The sequence below is a fragment of the Atractosteus spatula genome, chromosome 24 (assembly GCF_055471065.1).
Source record: "Atractosteus spatula isolate fAtrSpa1 chromosome 24, fAtrSpa1.hap1, whole genome shotgun sequence".
NCBI lineage: Eukaryota > Metazoa > Chordata > Actinopteri > Semionotiformes > Lepisosteidae > Atractosteus > Atractosteus spatula.
Window position 1 is genome coordinate 14,334,539 of NC_142729.1, and position 22,299 is coordinate 14,356,837.

The 22,299-nt window shown below is 53.7% G+C and overlaps 1 protein-coding gene across 1 annotated transcript in view; it reads left to right on the forward strand.

The window, feature by feature from the left end:
- Positions 1–17,842, forward strand: part of LOC148815962 (sodium/potassium/calcium exchanger 3) — a 54,740-nt gene extending 36,898 nt beyond the window's left edge. Inside the window, exons 10-17 of the mRNA XM_088904847.1 lie at positions 265–398; positions 1,995–2,158; positions 3,946–4,243; positions 5,821–5,987; positions 9,060–9,174; positions 10,426–10,538; positions 10,824–10,889; positions 12,486–17,842. Of these exons, the coding sequence (XP_088760973.1) occupies positions 265–398; positions 1,995–2,158; positions 3,946–4,243; positions 5,821–5,987; positions 9,060–9,174; positions 10,426–10,538; positions 10,824–10,889; positions 12,486–12,623 (1,195 nt within the window). The 3' untranslated portion in view covers positions 12,624–17,842. The remainder of the gene's footprint in view (positions 1–264; positions 399–1,994; positions 2,159–3,945; positions 4,244–5,820; positions 5,988–9,059; positions 9,175–10,425; positions 10,539–10,823; positions 10,890–12,485) is intronic.
- Positions 17,843–22,299: the final 4,457 nt, after the last annotated feature.

The window sequence follows — 22,299 nt, forward strand, 5'->3', positions numbered from 1 at the left end:
CTACTCTTCTCGAGAAACACCCTGGGATTTTTAATGACCACAGAGAGTCAGGACCTCGGTTTGACGTCTCATCCGAAGGACAGCGCCTGTTTACAGTCTAGTGTCCCCCGTCACTATACTGGGGCATCAGGACCCACACAGACCGCAGGGTGAGCGCCCCCTACTGGCCCCACTAACACCTCTTCCAGCAGCAGTCTCAGCTTTCCCCAAGATGGCGGGAGATACAATCCCACCGATCCAAGAGTCTCCGATGTCTCGATCCAGGTTTAACTCCAGGATCCAAAACTTCATGGAGCGCCAGCGCAGCAGGGGGTGTCACCTGATGAACGGCCGCCACCGGCAGGGGCCCGCGGGGGAGGGGGCGCGCACCGACACCTCCATGGTCATGCTGAGGAAGGGTGAGTGTCCTCGTCCCGTCTCTCCTCCTCCCCCCCCCCCTTCGATCAGGACGCACTCCCATTCCGGTCCCTGCCATTCCCGTCCTGGTCTTGGACCTTTCCAAGACATCACTGCCACTCACTCCAGGGCCAGGTGGACCTCCGGGTCTCCGGGTTTTCGTTCTGCCCTGGACTCTCAGTGAGTTGAGTGGCATCCAGTGGTCTCTAATAGGTCTTAATTGATCTGCTTCCAGGCTGTAACTCACTGACGGTTTTACGTTACCTGTAAGATCTGGATTGTACCCCCTCCAGGATCAGGAGTGGATACCTTGGCAATGCGTTCATTATTTAATTGATCCCTAACTTCTGAGGCTGTTGCTCACTTTTTAAAGTGTAGTCAGCAGGTGAGCTGAGGCAATGGAATGGAGATGCTAGTACTGACTGAGGTGAAGCAGTCTGTGATCACAATGTGGTACATGGTGTGTACGTATAATGTACTGCAGCCAGTAAGTGTGCTCCAGTGGGCTCTACTGTATTTGACTGGGCAGCACTGGGCTCTACTGTATCAGACTGGGCACCAGTGTGCTATACAGTATCTGACTGGGCTCCAGTGGGCTCTACTGTACCAGACTGGGCACCAGTGGGCTCTACTGTATCTGACTGAACACCACTGGCCTCTACTGTACCAGACTGGGCTCCAGTGTGCTCTACTGTACCAGACTGGGCACCAGTGGGCTCTACTGTATCTGACTGAACACCAGTGGGCTCTACTGTATCAGACTGAACACCACTGGCCTCTACTGTACCAGACTGGGCTCCAGTGGGCTCTACTGTACCAGACTGGGCTCCAGTGTGCTCTACTGTATCTGACTGGGCACCAGTGGGTTCTACTGTACCAGACTGGGCACCAGTGGGAGCTACTGTACCAGACTGGGCACCAGTGTGCTCTACTGTATCTGACTGGGCACCAGTGGGCTCTACTGTATCAGACTGAACACCAGTGGGCGCTACTGTACCAGACTGGGCACTAGTGTGCTCCACTGTACCAGACTGGGCTCCAGTGTGCTCTACTGTGTCTGACTGGGCACCAGTGGGTTCTACTGTACCAGACTGGGCTCCAGTGTGCTCTACTGTATCTGACTGGGCACCAGTGGGCTCTACTGTATCAGACTGGGCTCCAGTGTGCTCTACTGTATCTGACTGGGCACCAGTGGGCTCTCAGTGACATCGGAGTTGTGTGTCTCCTGCACAGGACCTTGGTTTTACATCTCATCTTAACGACGGCGCCTGTTTACAGTATAGCGTCCCTGTCACTATACTGGGGCATTAGGACCCACACAGACCACAGGGTGAGCGCCCCCTGCTGGCCCCACTAACACCTCTTCCAGCAGCAGCCTCAGCTTTCCCAGGAGTCTCCCCTCCAGGTACTGGCCAGGCTCCCACCTGCTGAGTCTCCAGTGGGGCTGCCAGTGGGGAGCTGCAGGGCGATATGGCTGCTGGCTAGGAGTTTGTCCTCCTAGATGGGAGGGGGGTGTCTCTTAACCAGACCCATGCTGCCCAGACCCCAGCGGGGCGTGTTGAGTCTGCTCCGTTGTGACCCCCCTGTGTCCTCGGCAGGCCGGCGCTCGGTGCAGGAGTCCCCAGTCCTGATGGTGGACGAGCTCTTCAGCCTGCACCCCCACCAGCTGTCCTTCCCCGAGGCCAGCCTGCGCATCATGATCACCCAGCACTTCTCCCCCCGCACGCGCCTCAGCATGGCCGGCCGCATGCTCATCAACGAGGTAAGTCCTGCCCTCTCCTGGGCTCTACTGAATCTGACTGGGCTCCAGTGTGCTCTACTGTACCAGACTGGGCTTCACTGGGCTCTACTGTACCAAACTGGGCACCAGTGGGCTCTACTGTACCAGACTGGGCACCAGTGTGCTCTACTGTACCAAACTGGGCACCAGTGAGCTCTACTGTACCAGACTGGGCTCCACTGGGCTCTACTGTATCTGACTGGGCACCAGTGTGCTCTACTGTATCTGACTGGGCACCAGTGTGCTCTACTGTACCAGACTGGGCACCAGTGTGCTCTACTGTATTCGACTGGGCACCAGTGGGCTCTACTGTACCAGACTGGGCACCAGTGTGCTCTACTGTACCAGACTGGGCACCAGTGAGCTCTACTGTACCAGACTGGGCTTCACTGGGCTCTACTGTACCAGACTGGGCACCAGTGGGCTCTACTGTATTCGACTGGGCAGCACTGGGCTTTACTGTACCAGACTGGGCACCAGTGGGCTCCACTGTACCAGACTGGGCTTCACTGGGCTTTACTGTACCAGACTGAACACCAGTGGGCTCCACTGTACCAGACTGGGCACCAGTGTGCTCTACTGTACCAGACTGGGCTTCACTGGGCTTTACTGTACCAGACTGAACACCACTGGGCTCTACTGTACCAGACTGGGAACCAGTGTGCTCTACTGTACCAGACTGATTACCACTGGGCTCTACTGTACCAGACTGAACACCAGTGTGCTCCACTGTACCAGACTGGGCACCAGGGTAATCTACTGTACCAGACTGGGCTCCACTGGGCTCTACTGTACCGGACTGGGCACCAGTGTGCTCTACTGTACCTGACTGGGCTTCAGTGTGCTCTACTGTATCTGACTGGGCACCAGTGGGCTCTACTGTACCAGACTGGGGACCAGTGGGCTCTACTGTACCAGACTGGGCACCACTAGGCTCCACTGTATTAGACTGAACACCAGTGTGCTCTACTGTACCAGACTGGGCTTCAGTGTGCTCTACTGTATCTGACTGGGCACCAGTGGGCTCTACTGTACCAGACCTGGCTCCAGTGTGCTCTACTGTATCTGACTGGGCACCAGTGGGCTATACTGTACCAGACTGGGCACCAGTGGGAGCTCCTGTACCAGACTGGGGACTAGTGTGCTCCACTGTACCAGTGGGCACCAGTGGGCTCTACTGTACCAGACTGGGCACCACTGGGCTCCACTGTATCAGACTGAACACCAGTGTGCTCTACTGTACCAGACTGGGCACCAGTGTGCTCTACTGTATCTGACTGGGCACCAGTGGGCTCTACTGTATCAGACTGAACACCACTGGGCTCTACTGTACCAGACTGGGCACCAGTGGGCTCTACTGTATCTGACTGGGCACCAGTGGGCTCTACTGTATCAGACTGAACACCAGTGGGCGCTACTGTACCAGACTGAACACCAGTGTGCTCCACTGTACCAGACTGGGCACCAGTGTGCTCTACTGTATCAGACTGAACACCACTGGGCTCTACTGTACCAGACTGGGCACCAGTGGGCTCTACTGTACCAGACTGAACACCACTGGGCACCACCGGGACAAGAACACTAAACCACCAGATCCCACAACCAAGCGAATCCCGCCACAAGTCCCCAGAAATCAGGAGCATCAGACCACCAGATCCCAAGACCAACAGAATCCAGAACAAGTCCCCCGAACCCCAGAACCCAAGACCCCCAGATCTCAAGAACACCAGCACCAGGACCCACATTCTCCCCCTCTCTCCCGCCGGCAGAGGCAGCGGCTGATCCGCACCAGGAGCCCCGGGGGCAGCAGTGGCAGCGGGGCGGGGGGCGAAGACACCCCGGCGAGGGGCGTGTCCGCGGCGGGGGGCGGCGGGGGCGGCAGTGGCGGCGGGGGCTCCTGGGCTCTGGAGAACGGGGGTGCCCTGGACCACGAGAGGCAGCCCCTGGAGGAGCCCGGGGAGAGGGACGAAGCGGGGCGCCCGGAAGGCGAGACGGGGGGCGATCCCGGCCGGCCCGAGGAGGAGGAAGATGAGGAGGAAGGGGTCTTCTCTCCCCTGCGGATGCCAGGTAAGCGGGCATGCAGGCTGGCTTAGAATAGCCAAGGAAAGGTCTGTCTGATACTCTCTCCTGTGCTCTGTACCCGCAGGGGGACTGTGTGCCCGGGCAGTGTCTGATACTCTCTTTCCTGTGCTCTGTACCCGCAGGGGGACTGTGTGCCCGGGCAGTGTCTGATACTCTCTTTCCTGTGCTCTGTACCCGCAGGGGGGCTGTGTGCCCGGGCAGTGTCTGATACTCTCTCTCCTGTGCTCTGTACCCGCAGGGGGACTGTGTGCCCGGGCAGTGTCTGATACTCTCTCTCCTGTGCTCTGTACCCGCAGGGGGACTGTGTGCCCGGGCAGTGTCTAATACTCTCTCTCCTGTGCTCTGTACCCGCAGGGGGACTGTGTGCCCAGGCAGTGTCTGATACTCTCTCCTGTGCTCTGTACCCACAGGGGGACTGTGTGCCCGGGCAGTGTCTGATACTCTCTCTCCTCTGCTCTGTACCTGCAGGGGGACTGTGTGCCCGGGCAGTGTCTGATACTCTGTCCTGTGCTCTGTACCCGCAGGGGGGCTGTGTGCCCGGGCAGTGTCTGATACTCTCTTTCCTGTGCTCTGTACCCGCAGGGGGGCTGTGTGCCCGGGCAGTGTCTGAAACTCTCTCCTCTGCTCTGTACCCGCAGGGGGACTGTGTGCCCGAACAGTGCCTGATACTCTCTCTCCTGTGCTCTGTACCCGCAGGGGGACTGTGTGCCTGGGCAGTGTCTGATACTCTCTCTCCTCTGCTCTGTACCCGCAGGGGGACTGTGTGCCCGGGCAGTGTCTGATACTCTCTCCTCTGCTCTGTACCCGCAGGGGGACTGTGTGCCCGGGCAGTGTCTGATACTCTCTCTCCTCTGCTCTGTACCCACAGGAGGACTGTGTTCTCGGGCAGTGTCTGATACTCTCTCTCCTGTGGTCTGTACCCACAGGGGGGCTGTGTGCCCGGGCAGTGTCTGATACTCTCTCTCCTCTGCTCTGTACCCACAGGAGGACTGTATTCTCGGGCAGTGTCTGATACTCTCTCTCCTGTGGTCTGTACCCGCAGGGGGGCTGTGTGCCCGGGCAGTGTCTGATACTCTCTCTCCTCTGCTCTGTACCCACAGGAGGACTGTGTTCTCGGGCAGTGTCTGATACTCTCTCTCCTGTGCTCTGTACCCGCAGGGGGACTGTGTGCCCGGGCAGTGTCTGATACTCTCTCCTCTGCTCTGTACCCACAGGGGGACTGTGTGCCCGGGCAGTGTCTGATACTCTCTCTCCTCTGCTTTGTACCCACAGGGGGGCTGTGTGCCCGGGCAGTGTCTAATACTCTGTCCTATGCTCTGTACCCGCAGGGGGACTGTGTGCCCGGGCAGTGTCTAATACTCTCTCCTGTGCTCTGTACCCGCAGGGGGGCTGTGTGCCCGGGCAGTGTCTGATACTCTCTCTCTCCTCTGCTCTGTACCCACAGGGGGGCTGTGTGCCCGGGCAGTGTCTGATACTCTCTCTCCTCTGCTCTGTACCCGCAGGGGGACTGTGTGCCCGGGCAGTGTCTGATACTCTCTCTCTCCTCTGCTCTGTACCCGCAGGGGGGCTGTGTGCCCGGATGAAGTGGCTGGTATCCTGGCCCCTGTCTCTGCTGCTCTACTGCACTGTGCCCAACTGCATCCTGCCACGCTGGCACAAGTGGTTCATGGTGACCTTCCTGATGTCCACCCTCTGGATAGCCATCTTCTCCTACGTCATGGTCTGGATGGTGAGAGCTGTGCAACCTTTTATCGTAGGAAAGGTGGACTGTGGGTTCACGTCTGTATAGGGGGCACAGCAATTGTCCACCTAACTAAGGTGCTCCAGTCCACCCAGGTTGTATCACTGAATAAGAACATTAGGTGGGTTACAAAGAGGTCCATCCAGCCCGTTAAGCAGTTAGTAATTAACTGATCCCAGGATCCCATCCTGCTGCTTGACGGAAGCCAGGGTATTTTCTAACAGTTTCATCTAATTCAGGGTTGTGGGGCAGCTGGAGCCTATCTCAGCACGCAGCAGGAGCAAGGCAGGGTCCATCACAGGTCACACACAGACACACACTCACACTACCACCAGGGCCAATTCTCCCAGAACCCAGTTAACCTACTAGAATGTCTTTGGGACTGTGGGAGGAAACATCTGTGAACATGGGGAGAACATGCAAACTCCACCCAGACAGCACCCCAGATCTGGAACTGAACCCAGGGCCCCCACGCTCTGAGGCACCACCGCTAAACACTGTGCCACTTTGATCCCCCTGTCTTGGGCAGATAATTTATTAATTTAATTTTGGCCAAGACAAGACCTTGCTGATGAAAGAGAAGATGTCAAACAGAGCTGGCATGCCAAAGTTGTGACATCCCATCAGACTAACTGAGAAAGACTAGGACTGTGTGTCTACAGTAACAGTCTGTGGAAAAGCTTTAACTGGTCAACTGTCTAGGAGTACCAAAAAAACCCCATCAGAATCATGACCTAGTTCATATAATGATAATAATAATAATTGCTTACACTTATATAGCGCTTTTCTGGACCCTCCACTCAAAGCGCTTTACAGGTAATGGGGATCCCCTCCACCCCCAGCAGTGTGTACCCCCACCTGGATGAGGCGCCAGTCCGCTCCCCACACCCCAGCTCTCAGTGGGGAGGAGAGCAGAGTGATGGAGCCAGTTCAGAGAGGGGGGTTATTAGGAGGCCATGATGGGTAAAGGCCAGGGGGGAAATTTGGCCAGGACACCGGGGTAACACCCCTACTCTTCTCGAGAAACGCCCTGGGATTTTTAATGACCACAGAGAGTCAGGACCTCGGTTTGACGTCTCATCCGAAGGACGGCACCTGTTTACAGTCTAGTGTTCCCGTCAATATACTGGGGCATTAGGACCCACACAGACCGCAGGGTGAGCGCCCCCTGCTGGCCCCACTAACACCTCTTCCAGCAGCAGCCTCAGCTTTCCCAGGAGTCTCCCCTCCAGGTACTGACCAGGCTCCCACCTGCTGAGCTTCAGTAGGGCTGCCAGTTGTGAGTTGCAGGGTGATATGGCTGCTGGCTTGTATAACACTCCAGCAGGTTAGTGTGTGGTTTCAAATATAAGATCTGGCCCCCTGTATAAGAAACTAAGTTAATTGCAAGTGTGTTGATCAGAGCAATTGTCACATCGCCAGTATACGTATTTGTTAACGATACATCCTTGAATCTGATTAAAAAACACATGAGACACGTTGTAGTTATGGTGCTCTGACATCTAATTTGAGCTCGAGGGGGTAACTGTACATCTCTTGACACATCTCTCAATCTTGTTGCTGCTAAATGAAGAAGAGATTCGAGAAAATATGTCCGTGTGTAGAAAATGTCGAGTTCCCTGTCAAATTCTGATCCTGGAGTAATTGTAAAATCACCCAGCGGTAATGCCAGCTCTGCAGCAGTTACAGCGAGTGGACAGAAGGTGGTGCTGTTGTATCACTTAACCTGCAGCAGGTTGGAGGAGAATGCTACAGAAATGGGCACAGCTTGTTAATATTCTTGTTAGTAGTAGTACTCTTAGTTGTAATAGCAGTGGTGCTAGAAGTAATAGTGGCAGTATCTGTAACAGTAGCAGGATCAATAGCTGTAGTAGATCAGTAGTAAAAGCATCTGTAGTAGATCAGTAGTAAGAGCAGCTGTAGTAGGTCACTATTAATTGCAGCTGTAGTAGACCAGTACCTTTAGCAGCTGTAGTAGAGCAGTAGTGCTAGCATCTGTAGTAGAGTAGTAGTAATCGCAGCTATAGTAGATGAGTAGTAATAACAGCTGTAGTAGGTCAGTAGTAATTGCAGCTGTAGTAGATCAGTAATAAGAGAAGCTGTAGTAGAGTAGTAGTAATAACAACTGTAGTAGATCAGTAGTAATAGCAGCTGATAGCAGCTGTAGCAGAGCAGTAGTAAGAACAGCTGGAGTAGTAATAGCAGCTGTAGTAGAGCAGTAGTAATAGCAGCTGTAGCAGAGCAGTAGTAAGAACAGCTCGTGTAGAGCAGTAGTAATAGTAGCTGTAGCAGACCAGTAGTAATAGCAGCTGTAGTAGACCAGTAGTAATAGCAGCTGTAGTAGAGCAGTAGTAATAGCAGCCGTAGCAGAGCAGTAGTAATAGCAGCTGTAGTAGATCAGTAGTAATAGCTGCTGTAGCAGAGCAGTAGTAATAGCAGCTGTAGCAGAGCAGTAGTAAGAGAAGCTGTAGTAGATCAGTAGTAATAGCAGCTGTAGCAGAGCAGTAGTAATAGCAGCTGTAGCAGAGCAGTAGTAAGAGAAGCTGTAGTAGATCAGTAGTAATAGCAGCTGTAGTAGATCAGTAGTAAAAGCAGCTGTAGTAGAGCAGTAGTAATAGCAGCCGTAGCAGAGCAGTAGTAATAGCAGCTGTAGTAGATCAGTAGTAATAGCTGCTGTAGCAGAGCAGTAGTAATAGCAGCTGTAGCAGAGCAGTAGTAAGAGAAGCTGTAGTAGATCAGTAGTAATAGCAGCTGTAGCAGAGCAGTAGTAATAGCAGCTGTAGCAGAGCAGTAGTAATAGCAGCTGTAGCAGAGCAGTAGTAAGAGAAGCTGTAGTAGATCAGTAGTAATAGCAGCTGTAGTAGCACCAGCAAGTTTGCCAAATCCCTGCAGCACAGGAATGTGGCTCCAAATTGTTGGTACGCAAATATTACCACTGTGTGTCACTGTAACCTGACGCAAATTCTACAGGCAGTGCATTTCGGGGCTCTGCCCTCTACATGGTGGGGCGCAGGGGGCGCCCTTGACATTAACATTACAGCCTCTTGTCTCTCACCCCAGGTGACCATCATCAGCTATACGCTGGGCATCCCGGACGTGATAATGGGCATCACCTTCCTGGCAGCCGGGACCAGCGTGCCCGACTGCATGGCCAGCCTCATCGTCGCCAGGCAGGGTAAATAAAGGAAGCAGTTCCCTGTCTGTCCCACTCCCACTGACAGGCTTTCTGGCATTAGGGGAGAGCAGTGAGATCAGCTCCAGCAGGAATTGTAAGAATGGCTGCTGTGCGTCTCCCAGATGGGGGCTGCTGGTACAGAATGATCACTGTGTGTCTCCGAGGTGGGGGCTGCTGGTGCAGAATGATCACTGTGCGTCTCCCAGGTGGGGGCTGCTGGTGCTGAATGATCACTGTGCGTCTCCCAGGTGGGGGCTGCTGGTACAGAATGATCACTGTGTGTCTCCCAGGTGGGGGCTGCCGGTGCAGAATGAGCACTGTGCGTCTCCCAGGTGGGGCTGCTGGTGCAGAATGATCACTGTGTGTCTCCAAGGTGGTGGCTGCTGGTGCAGAATGAACACTATGCGTCTCCCAGGTGGGGCAAATGGTGCAGAATGATCACTGTGTGTCTCCCAGGTGGGGGCTGCCAATGCAGAATGAGCACTGTGCGTCTCCCAGGTGGGGGCTGCTGGTACAGAATGATCACTGTGTGTCTCCCAGGTGGGGGCTGCCGGTGCAGAATGAGCACTGTGCGTCTCCCAGGTGGGGCTGCTGGTGCAGAATGATCACTGTGTGTCTCCAAGGTGGTGGCTGCTGGTGCAGAATGAACACTATGCGTCTCCCAGGTGGGGCAAATGGTGCAGAATGATCACTGTGTGTCTCCCAGGTGGGGGCTGCCAATGCAGAATGAGCACTGTGCGTCTCCCAGGTGGTTGTTAGACCCTGAGCTCTGGAGTCAGTGTTGTTGCTCTTCTATGATCTTTTACTTGGGCTTATTTAATCATTAGTCTTACAGATCTAGGCCACATCTGAAATACTGCATCTGAAGAACAGAATTATATTATGGACTGTCAAACTGTGGGACATAGCTTTTCGGCTTTTCTAATGACTCATTTTCTAATGTCATTTAATAGATCTTATTCTATTGAACATCTGTAAGATTTTTGAAGGCCTGTTGTTTTATAAGGAGCACAGAATTTGTGGTGATTATGTACTTGCACCACCTCCTGGCCAAAATATCTGGAGCTTCCTACTGAAATCTGGGAAAACTAGTGGAAGGATTATTTCAGCCCCACACACCTAGGGTACTCAGCTGTAGGTGATCCTGAACGAGATAATGGCTTTGGTCGTGATGCTCCTGATATTTTGGCCAGTTGGTTTAGTTAGGCTGAAAGTGAAGGGTTCTCCCTTAAACATTTCCTCTCTGCACAGGGATGGGGGACATGGCTGTTTCGAACTCCATCGGTAGCAATATATTCGACATCCTGCTGGGACTGGGCTTCCCTTGGGCCATGCAGACTCTTGTGGTGGACTACGGTTCAACCGTAAGTGGCTTTCTCTCCCCAGGCAAAACCAAACGATTGCTGTTTGACAGGCATGACTAATCGCCGACAGCACGGGCTGTGCGTGATCAAAGAGTTTTACAGCTGATGTGCTTGTGCGTTTCCTGGGCTCGACACGCAATCATGTGTTTCTAAAAAACTCGTGGCTTGTGCTTAACCGCGCAGCTTGCAGATGGGCTCTCTCAGTGAACTGTAAAGATTAGAGCTGCAGTAAACAACAGGATTCTTTCTGTCCCTGTGTACTCTCTAGCTCTTTCTCTGTTGCAGGTCTTCATAAACAGCAAAGGGCTGCTGTACTCAGTGATCCTGCTGCTGGCCTCTGTCTTTCTCACTGTGAGTAGTGTTCCTGCTACGCCAGGCTGTGCAAGACTCTTTCATGATGGTGTTGAGGGTTTGCCAGTATAAAGGTGTTATCTGCCATCATTAAACCATTAATAATCCCTGTCCTAAACAGAGAGAAAAGTAAATTAAGTTATGAAACTAAGAGGAGGTGAATCTAGGAGAGAAAACAGGAGGCATTACTTTCCACAAAGAGTTGTGGGGCTGTGGAGCAAGCTTCCTAATCAAGCTGTTGTTCCTCCAAGAATTCATGCTGATGGGGATAGCGTTTAGTACAAGCCTAGTCCTAACCCTAATGCTAACCCTAATCTTAATGCTAACCCTAACCCTAAACCTCACTCTAATCCTAAACAGGTTGGTGGACTAGATGTTGGTGGAGAGCAGATTCAATACCCACCTGTCAAGGCTAATTTGGTGCTGTCTAGCGCTTCCATCGAGAGCTCAGCCTAAGTACGAGCTCCTCCTCCTCCCATCCACTGAGAGAAAATCACTGATCCCTCATGCGGGGTGTAGAAGCCCAGATCCCATTCTGGAAAGACCCCGACAGACACCCAGGTGCCAGTCCGTCACAGGGTGCCCACAAACACACCGAGATGCCAATCGCCTCCATGTCTTTGGGAAGGCAGGAGGAAACCAGATTCCCTGGAGAAATCCGAGCCAACGTGTAGGGAACATGCAAACTCCATACAGAAGCATCTCAGGCCAGAATCAGACTGAATGCCCAACAGATGTGGGGCAGCAATGCTAACTGCTACACCCCTGTGCTGGCCCTTGGTCATATAGTGCCCAGACCCCCAAGGAGCATCTGAATGATGGCCTTCCGTATTGTCACCCAACCCAGGTATGTTCCAGTAGCAGAGAAGGGTTTCGCTATGGGGAGGGAGCATTACTTAACAACGGCTTTTGATCCAGATGTTCCCAGATGTTTTTAGGCAGGGTCGGCCATCCTACAGTCCGTTCCCGCCTCTCCCAGCCGAAGCCATTCCAGTGTCTAGGTTATCGCACTGGACAGCACCAGGAACACCTTTGACCCCATTAGGGTACAGAGGGATGGTGGTCAAAGCAAAACTATCTGCCGTGAAAGTATCTTGACACTTTGGCACCTCCTGGATCAATGGTGGCACGGCGGCGCAGAGGCGAACACTGCTGCTTCCCCGTGCTGGGGGGCCCCGGGTTCGAATCCGCACCTGGGGGGGGTCTGTCTGTGTGGAGTTTGCATGCTCTCCCTGGGTTTATGCGGGTTTCTTCAAGAGCTCCGGCTTCCTCCCGCAGTCCAGAGACATGCTGGTGGGTTAATTGGCTTCTGGGAAAACTGGCCCTGGTGTGAGTGTGTTTGTGTGTCCTGTGATGGACTGACGTCCCTTCCAGGGTGTACCCCGCCTCGCGCCCATTGCTTGCTGGGATAGACTCTCGGTCGAAAGTGGGTTTGAATGAGAGAATAAATCAGGCAGCAGAACAGAAAACCAGTTCAGTGTTGGGTGTAATCAAACTTGTATCCCAGTTAATTAAGGATAAGAGTTTTGCTGGCTACTTGCCTGATTCCAGCAGGACAGGGTGTAACGCCTGCTGCGTGTCTCTCGTCTGTCCCAGGTCCTGGGCGTGCATCTGAACCACTGGAGGCTGGATCGGAAGCTGGGGCTGAGCGTCCTCACCCTCTACGCCATCTTCCTCCTCTGCTCCATCCTCATCGAGCTCAACGTCCTCGCCAACCTCCCCGCCTGCCTGTAGGAGGCGCCGCCGCGCGGCTCCCACCCCCCCCCCCCCTCGCCAAAACCGCGACCCAACTCTCCAACTCTCCCAATCCGGCTGTCCGTCCGGTCGTTCGTTTGTTTTTGTTATCCCGCCCGCCGACACAGTGACCTCTAACCCAAACAGGCTGAGCAACAGGCTTTGGAGGCAGAGGTCGCCGGGGTCGAGCCCCGGCCTGCGGGGGGGGGGGGGGGGGGGGGGGGGGGCCGGTAGCTCCACCTGCAGTTGTTTGATTCTGTCGTGCCAGGGTAGCTGCCCAAACGCCAGTTCGCCCTTTTCCGTTCCCAGAGGGCCTGGGGTATGGATGGGGTGGGGGTGAGGAGTCAGAATTGGGGCTTTCTGATACTTGAAGGGGAATGAGGCCAATAAGAACTGAGCTCCGACAAGCCAGTGCTGGGATGAGCAAAGAGAGATACAGAGATGGATATTAATCCAGACAGGGTGACCAGCTCACTGACTGGTTAGGGGCTCCTCAGGAGCCCAGGCAGAGAATCAGAGCACAGGCGAAGATCTAGGTATGACTGTCCTGAGCCAACACTGGGTCCCCCTCCTCTTCAACAATAAGCCAACCGGCACAGTGATTAACAGAAGAGGTGTTAGTGGGGCCAGCAGGGGGCGCTCACCCTGCAGTCTGTGTGGGTCCTGATGCCCCAGTATAGTGACGGGGGACACTAGACTGTAAACAGGCGCCGTCCTTCGGATGAGACGTAAAACCAGGGTCCTGACTCTCTGTGGTCATTAAAAATCCCAGGGCGTTTCTCGAGAAGAGTAGGGGTGCTACCCCGGTGTCCTGGCCAAATTTCCCCCCTGGCCTTTACCCATCATGGCCTCCTAATAACCCCCCTCTCTGAACTGGCTCCATCACTCTGCTCTCCTCCCCACTGAGAGCTGGGGTGTGGGGAGCGGACTGGCGCCTCATCCAGGTGGGGGTACACACTGCTGGGGGTGGAGGGGATCCCCAGGACCTGGACAGAGCTCTGAGGGGAGGGTCCAGAAAGGCGCTATAGAAGTGTAAGCAATTATTATTATTATCCTCGTCGTGACTTCAGTCTCACAACAGCTGGTGTTTGCAGATTGTGTGGACATGTAACAAAAGCATGATGGACAATTTCTGAATCTCATTTGAAAGAAACAAGCACAGTCAGGCCACCTCCTTTGAGGCGGCTGATATCGAGGGGTGGATATCGATCAAGCTGGTGTAGATGGATACACTGCTCAATAACACACACCAGATCAGCAATAAGCCTTCTACCCTTCCATTTTCTTACTGCTTCTTTCAATTCAAGGTGGGGTCTATCCCATCAAGCACTGGGGCACAAGGCAGGGTACACCCTGGACGGGACGCCAGTCCATCACAGGGCGCGCACACACTCACACCGGGGCGAGTTTTCCCAGAAGCCCAGCTTTCCCAGAATGAACCCACCAGCATGTCTGTGGACAGTGGGAGGGACCCAGAGGAAACGCACACGGACCACGAGAGAACATGCAGACTCCACACAGACAGCTCCTCGGGTCCAGAATCGAACCCCGGGCCCCCAGCCCTTTCCCTTTCTAAGTCAATCAGGACGTTGTGGCGGGACGCTTGTCACAGGGCACAGAGCCAAGTCCAGCTGAAGGCCTCTGGACGTTCTCAAGCCAGCATGTCGGCAGTTTGCTCTGAGAAAGCCACGAATCCTTTACGAGCCAATAACTTAGAGGTGGGTCGGAATGGAGATGAGTAGACCCCCTCCACAAAACTCCAGGATTGAGGGTGGGGGGATGTCAGAGAGAGATTCGTTCTGGACGAATGTCACTGAGACACTCTCCCCCTCCTCCAGTCAGAGCTCACTCTCCTGTCAGGCGCTGTGGAGCCCAATGATGTCACTGAAACACCCCTTCCCCCCACCCAGTCAAAGTTCACTCTCCTGTCAGACGCTATGGAGCCCAATGATGTCACTGAGACTCCCCTTCCCCCCCCACCCAGCCACAGTTCACTCTCCTGTCAGGCGCTGTGGAGAAGCAGTGAGGTCACTAAGACACGCCCGCTCCTCTTCCAGTCAGGGCTCACTCTCCTGTCAGGCGCTGTGGAGCGCAGTGATGTCACTGAGAAACGCCCCCTCCTCCAATCAGACCTCACTCTCCTGTCAGGCGCTGTGGAACAAGGTGGCAAATGTCTCTGATGAGGCAGGTGCGTGAGAGGTGCTTTCTCAGTTTCCAAATAGGTTGTGATTTCAGACAGCAATCGGATAGACAAAAGTTTAACTGGCATTTCCAAATTGTAATTGACTTTAAACTGAAGTCTGCCTATTCAGAAGGTCAAAAAACATGAGCCATCTCTAGCTACAGGAGGATTGCAGACATCAGGCACTGGGGGCAGCGTTGAGCTTACTAGCGGGAGTCGTGCTGTAATTAACCATCCTGTCTGGGCAGCTCTTGTGACTGGCTGGTCAGTGGTCACCCTGTCTCTGGGCAACGTGTCCCTGCTCTTGGGGATTGAGGGCAGTTTCAAGTCCCAGACTCCCGACCCACGTCTCTCACGAACCGAACAAAAACTTGCACATGTTTAATAAGCATTTCTATAACTCGTGTTTATAATATTTAATACGTGTTTCTATAATTAATGAGTGTCGCCACTTTTGATAACTTGTGTACGGGTTTGCTATGGTTTCACTAGTATTTAATAGTTACGATCAATGTTTTAAGACAAAGACAAAAAAATCGTACAGTATATTTATGAGTATTACAAAGTGAGTGTGTGGAACCTCACCTATCTTTGCTAAATGTTTACTAAATCTTTTACATAGTTTTATAAGTACAAACAAGGAAGAGCACCTAGATTTCTCTGTGATGTATTTTGATATTTTATGACAACCCGATGAGTGTGTTTCCTAAATAGTTTGCAGAACGATTTTTATTAGGATTCTTTTTTGTTTTCCTTTTTGTAATAGGATGCTTAAAAGAGATTAACCATTTATTATATCTACAGTATCTATACCAATCTACCGCTGCTAAGCTCCACCCCTCTCATCACATATGTAATGAGCACGTTTTCATCCCATCCAATGGGGAGATAGTGGGGGCGGGGTTGTGGCCAGGCCCCTCCCACTGTGATGCAGGCTGCTTTGTTCATTAACATTGTGCTTCACATCCATTCTCCCAGCGTCGATCGGTTCTCTGAAATGACAGCTGTTCCAGCAGCGACTCTAAAGTCGCTGCTGATGGAAAAATTCTGGTAGGCACGCAGACTGCAGGTGTGTGTTCGTTCTTGTTCAGTGTCCAGCCAGAAAAGATGATGTCACCTGCTCTTATAAATGATGTTAACTTGTTATAACCTGCTCCTGGGTCTGATCTTCACTCGTAACGAGACCCCCAGCCCCAAACAACAGACAAAACAAAGTGAACTCCCCCCCCCCCCTCTCCTGGAGCTAAAGCATTCTTATATCTCTGGAGAGAATCCAGAAGGAACGGGCCTGCTATCTGATTTAGCGCTCATCAGCTCCTTTAAAGACGATTCCTGAAACGTTTGGAAGGGACTCCGATCAGTACCCGGTTTCCCATCAGGCACTGCAGGCACAGAGCCTAGGGACCTAGGAAACGTTGAGGGCCCCACGAAGGAGGGACACACTGGCGACTCACGGGACGGCTCTAGGGGCTCCAGATCAATAATCACACGCTCTCTAGCGGCTGTTCTAGAAACTAGAGGTCTCGAAATGCCTTGCGATCGGCTCTAGGGGCTCCAGATCAATAATCACACGCTCTCTAGCGGCTGTTCTAGAAACTAGAGGTCTCGAAATGCCTTGCGATCGGCTCTAGGGGCTCCAGATCAATAATCACACGCTCTCTAGAGACTGTTCTAGAAACTAGAGGTCTCGAAGTGACTTGCGATCGGCTCTAGGGGCTCCAGATCAATAATCACACGCTCTCTAGAGGCTGTTCTAGAAACTAGAGGCACCGAAGTGACTTGCGATCAGCTCTAGGGGCTCCAGATTAATAATCCCACGCTCTCTAGAGACTGTTCTAGAAACTAGAGGCACCGAAGTGACTTGCGATCGGCTCTAGGGGCTCCAGATCAATAATCACACGCTCTCTAGAGGCTGTTCTAGAAACTAGGGGTATCGAAGTGACGGGCGCTCGGCTCGCCCCATCAATCACGGGGTTCGGCATGAAGAACAGTTTCAAGAGGGTCATCCCATCGGCGCCCCCCCCCTCTTTGTGCACGTTTCGGAGTGACAGTGCCCCCGGGGTGGGGGGTCTACGCCCCCCCCAGTCCCAGCCCTGACGCCAACGGCGCTGTGACTGCAGGTTTTCGGAACCTTACGTCACGTCCATCGCCTTCCCCTCTTCCCAGCCCAGATGGGGGGGGAGGCGAGAATGAAGAGGTAGCAGCTACGCTCAGGGGACACCCTTACGAGACCCGAGAGATGGGGCTTATTGGCAGGTTGTTGGAGGGGGTTGGTAGAGCAGGCAGGAGCTGGGCACAGATCGCAGGAACAGCTTCTTTCAGGTGAGTTGCATGCAAAAGCAGCCATATCACTGCAACTCCCCACTGGCAGCCCCACTGGAGCTCAGCAGGTGTGAGCCTGGCCAGTACCTGGAGGGGAGACTCCTGGGAAAGCTGAGGCTGCTGCTGGAAGAGGTGTCAGTGGGGCCAGCAGGGGGCGCTCACCCTGCGGTCCATGTGGGTCCTGATGCCCCAGTATAGTGACGGGGACACTAGACTGTAAACAGGCGCCGTCCTTCAGATGAGACGTAAAACCGAGGTCCTGACTCTCTGTGGTCATTAAAAATCCCAGGGTGTTTCTCGAGAAGAGTAGGGGTGTTACCCCGGTGTCCTGGCCAAATTTCCCCCCTGGCCTTCTAATAACCCCCCACTCTGAACTGGCTCCATCACTCTGCTCTCCTCCCCACTGAGAGCTGGGGTGTGGGGAGCGGACTGGCGCCTCATCCAGGTGGGGGGTACACACTGCTGGGGGTGGAGGGGATCCCCATGACCTGTGAAGCGCTTTGAGTGGAGGGTCCAGAAAGGCGCTATATAAGTGTAAGCAATTATTATTAAAAAGGTTCCCTTGTCTCAAAGCAGCCTGCGTCACAGTCGTCAGCCTCAAAGACTCGCTACCCGACCTCTGAACTCCTTAGGTCAATGTTTGGCCAATTTCCTGAACCTTTTTACTGTATGTTGTTGAGTGCAATAAACACGGTCTGTGCAATAACTACTGAAACAGCTGTTGGGCTCCTGATTCTTTTGGGTAACATCTCGTGTTACCCGGTTACCCAGCTTGCCTATTTACCCAGATGGGGAAATGGAAAGTCTCCTTTTCAGGCGGGTGAAAAAAGACGTCACACCACACTGTCCCGTTAACGAGAAAAGAAAACAGCTTTTTTTTTTCAGCTTTAAAACACAGCAGAAGATCATTCTCCCAGTCCAAAACAGAGAAATAAAACAAATGGGCCGTCGACGAGTGAGATAGATACCTATCACCCATAGAAGATGAAAATAAAATATAACAAGCGATCAATTCCATCCATTTTCTTACTGCTTCTTCCAGTACAGGGTCGCCTGGGAGCTGGAGTCCATCTATGGGATCAAAGGCAGGGTACACCCTGGATGGGACACCAGTCCATCACACACACACACACTCACACCAGGGCCAGTTTTCCCAGGAGCCACTTCACCTCCCAGCGTGCCTCTGGGCTGTGGGAGGAAACCCGTGTAAACATGAAGAGAACATGCAAACTCCCCACGGACAGCACCCCAGGAATTGATCGCAGGGCCTCCCAAACAATCGATTATCTGTCCAAATTCGGGAGGTTCATCGCCGCGGCGATAAGGGATAACCCAGTTGTAGTTAAATTGAGGCCCAGATGGAGGGAGCTCAGATTCTCTGTGCAAGGGGCGGTCATAATTTTCTGAAGTGAATACACCGGCCTTCTGCACGGCTTGCTGCAGAGGTCAGCCAGCGGTGGCTGTTTTGCTCCTGTCATGGTGATGTCTGCCTTCACCACCCTGCTCAACCTGTTCCCAGGTTGTGTGCGTTCAGGTTTACCGCGGTGTGTCAAAACAGAGTCAGCCAAGGGTGGTGGGAGTGTGGAACAAGCCGCCCAGCCCTGTGGTCGAAGCTGATACCCTGTCTCCTTTCAAGAAACAGTTGGGTGAGCTCCTCAGAGCGTGTTAGAAGGTACTTCTTTACACCAAGGGTGGTGGGAGTGTGGAACAAGCCGCCCAGCCCTGTGGTCGAAGCTGATACCCTGTCTCCTTTCAAGAAACAGTTGGGTGAGCTCCTCAGAGCGTGTTAGAAGGTACTTCTTTACACCAAGGGTGGTGGGAGTGTGGAACAAGCCGTCCAGCCCTGTGGTCGAAGCTGATACCCTGTCTCCTTTCAAGAAACAGTTGGGTGAGCTCCTCAGAGCGTGTTAGAAGGTACTTCTTTACACCAAGGGTGGTGGGAGTGTGGAACAAGCCGCCCAGCCCTGTGGTCCAAGCTGATACCCTGTCTCCTTTCAAGAAACAGTTGGGTGAGCTCCCCAGAGCATGTCAGAAGGTACTTCTTTACACCAAGGGTGGTGGGAGTGTGGAACAAGCCGCCCAGCCCTGTGGTCGAAGCTGATACCCTGTCTCCTTTCAAGAAACAGTTGGGTGAGCTCCCCAGAGCAAACGGTTTCTTTTTCTAGACGTCTGGGAACACGCATCACTACGCGAAGAGTAGCAGGGGTATGGGACAACCCCCCCCCCCCAGGTGTCTGGGAAATGAAAAGTCTTGAAGCTGATTTGCGCTGGGGCATTATGCGCGGGTGATGGGTTAGAGATGGAGCCCTGTCGTTAGTAACCTTGTGTCCTCGGGGGCTGAGTTGAGTCAATAGCCCGGAAATCAGGAAGTCCTGTCCTCGGATTTCAGATCCAGCCGCTGGCAGGTCCGGCGGACTCCCAGGAGACGCTCACCAGCTCGGCGTTCCGAATACGGCAGGGAGCTGCGGATCTAGCTGGAGTCAGGGGGGGGAGGAGGGATTGGGGATTAACTCAGCGCGTTGGGCAGTGCCATGAATTCCGCAGAGAGCTCCGGCGGCGTAAATAGAGGCAGACAGTGACGATCCGCAGGCGGGAAAGAGGGAGGGGAGGGGAGGGAGAGGATCGTCAGCGAGGACCAACATGGACGGGACGGGACGGGGGGAGAATCAGGAAAAAGGAGAGGGGGAGGGGGAGGAGTCAGGAGGCAGAGAGAGGGGTGCAGGAGATGGGGGGGCAGATCAACAGGAGGAGGAGGAGGAGAGAAGGGCAGGGCGGGGAGGGAGGAAGGAAGCAGGAGAAAGTCTGGGAGAGGTGGTTGTGTCCGGGCGCTCAGGGACTACTAACGACAACGCCCCCCCGTGGCAGCAGGTTGGTGTCAGAGCAGCAGGATCGGACTGTGGAAGCGTGGAGGGGGGGGGGGTGGCTTGATGTGCAGGAAACACGCCTCTGCACCCTTCCCCGGCCAGATCGCCAGGATAGGGGTGCAGACCGATGAGCCTCCGGTCCCCTGAAGAGTTTTCATATTCCTGTCCTGAACCTGCAAGCGAACACGTCTTCCAATCTCAGCTATCCAGTGCACATCCTGGAAGCCGCCATCTTGAACCTTAACCTGCAGTTCAGGGGTAGAAATTCACTATAAGAACACTTGCTCCTTGATCTCCTCCAGCCGGGTTTCTTTTTAAAGAAGTCAGGCCAGCAGCCGCGCGGCTGGGGCAGCTCGGTCCACGCTCCCCCCACCCTTTGTGTAAAGGCCACCTGCCCTTCAGTCCGAAGGGCACTCCCGCGGAGTTCCCACGTGGGCCCCCCCTGGTTCGTGTGTCAATGCTGGGGACGTCCGGGGGATGGGGGGGGGTTGATTTTGTAGTAGTCTCCTCTGTTCAAGACTGAAGAGATTCAGTTCCCGCCGCCTGTCAAAACCAAGATCAATTAACAGCGGATGCAGTGGACACCTCTGGCTGATATTACAGGATATGGCTGAATACAACGGCCACGATCACGTTTTGGAACTCCTTCGCGCCCGTTTCATTTGGAACGGGAGAATGCACAACATCTCGTGCTCCTAGCGTTAACCACACTACAGACGAAGCTGCTCTTCCCCCTACCCCCCCCCCCCCCCCCCCCTCCTAGATCCTGTACCGTTGAGTGACGGACCAGTCATTACCAGAGAACAACAGCCCGTGCTCCAACAGTGGGATTACCGGTGTCTGAGTGCATTTGCAGGAAGATCACAGCGATTAAAACTGCCATTTAAGCTTTTAGCCTCTGCGGACTAAGCACATCCTATCAGCAAACAGGCAGAACCTGGATGAAGGAGCTTTCTTAATCCTACAAATGCAATTGATCAGAAGACTGAATCCCAGGCTTCCAGTGGGCTTTTCCCACTGACCTGTTTTCCCAGGTGCTCCTGCAAAAGACACTTGCTGTCAGCATCTAGTCCTCCTGTTGAGAATAGTTGTGCTTCTGAAGCACAGGGTTTGAGCAAAGCATTCAGCATGATGTTTTTCGATCTTATAGGAGCACCATGTCCCAGGCGCAAGAGGGGAGTTTTGCTGGTGCTCTGTTGTTTGCCCGATGCCCACTGTTTCTTCAAGGGATCAGATGTACTCTGTCGTAGCCCGGGTACGAGAGGGAGGGCCCGCTGTCATGTTAGCTGGCTTTTGTCAACAGTGAGGAAACAACAAAAACTCAGAGCTGACACTCCTGTTCGTGTGCAGAGCTGACACTCCTGCTAGTGTACAGACCCCACACTCCTGCTAGTGTACAGACCCCACACTCCTGCTAGTGTACAGAGCTGACACTCCTGATAGTGTACAGAGCTGAGTGAAACTCCTGCTAGTGTACAGAACAGACACCCCTGCTAGTGTACAGAGCTGAGTGACACCCCTGCTAGTGTACAGAGCTGAGTGACACTCCTGCTAGTGTACAGAGCTGACACTCCTGCTAGTGTACAGAGATGACACTCCTGCTAGTGTACAGAGCTGACACTCCTGCCAGTGTACAGAGCTGAGTGACACCCCTGCTAGTGTACAGAGCTGAGTGACACTCCTGCTAGTGTACAGAGCTGAGTGTCACTTCTGCTAGTGTACAGAACTGAGTCACTCCTGCTAGTGTGCAGAACAGACACTCCTGCTAGTGTACAGAGCTGAGTGACACTCCTGTTAGTGTTAAGAGCTGACACTCCTGCTAGTGTGCAGAACAGACACTCCTGCTAGTGTACAGAGCTGAGTGACACTCCTGTTAGTGTACAGAGCCGACACTCCTGCTAGTGTACAGACCCCACACTCCTGCTAGTGTACAGAACAGACACTCCTGCTAGTGTACAGAGCTGAGTGACACTCCTGTTAGTGTTAAGAGCTGACACTCCTGCTAGTGTACAGAGCTGACATTCCTGCTAGTGTACAGACCGACACTCCTGCTAGTGTACAGACCGACACTCCTGCTAGTGTACAGAGCTGACACTCCTGCTAGTGTACAGACCCCACACTCCTGCTAGTGTACAGAGCTGACACTCCTGCTAGTGTACAGAGCTGACACTCCTGCTAGTGTGCAGAGCTGACACTCCTGCTAGTGTACAGAGCCGACACTCCTGCTAGTGTACAGAGCTGACACTCCTGCCAGTGTACAGAGCTGACACTCCTGATAGTGTACAGAGCTGAGTGACACTCCTGCTAG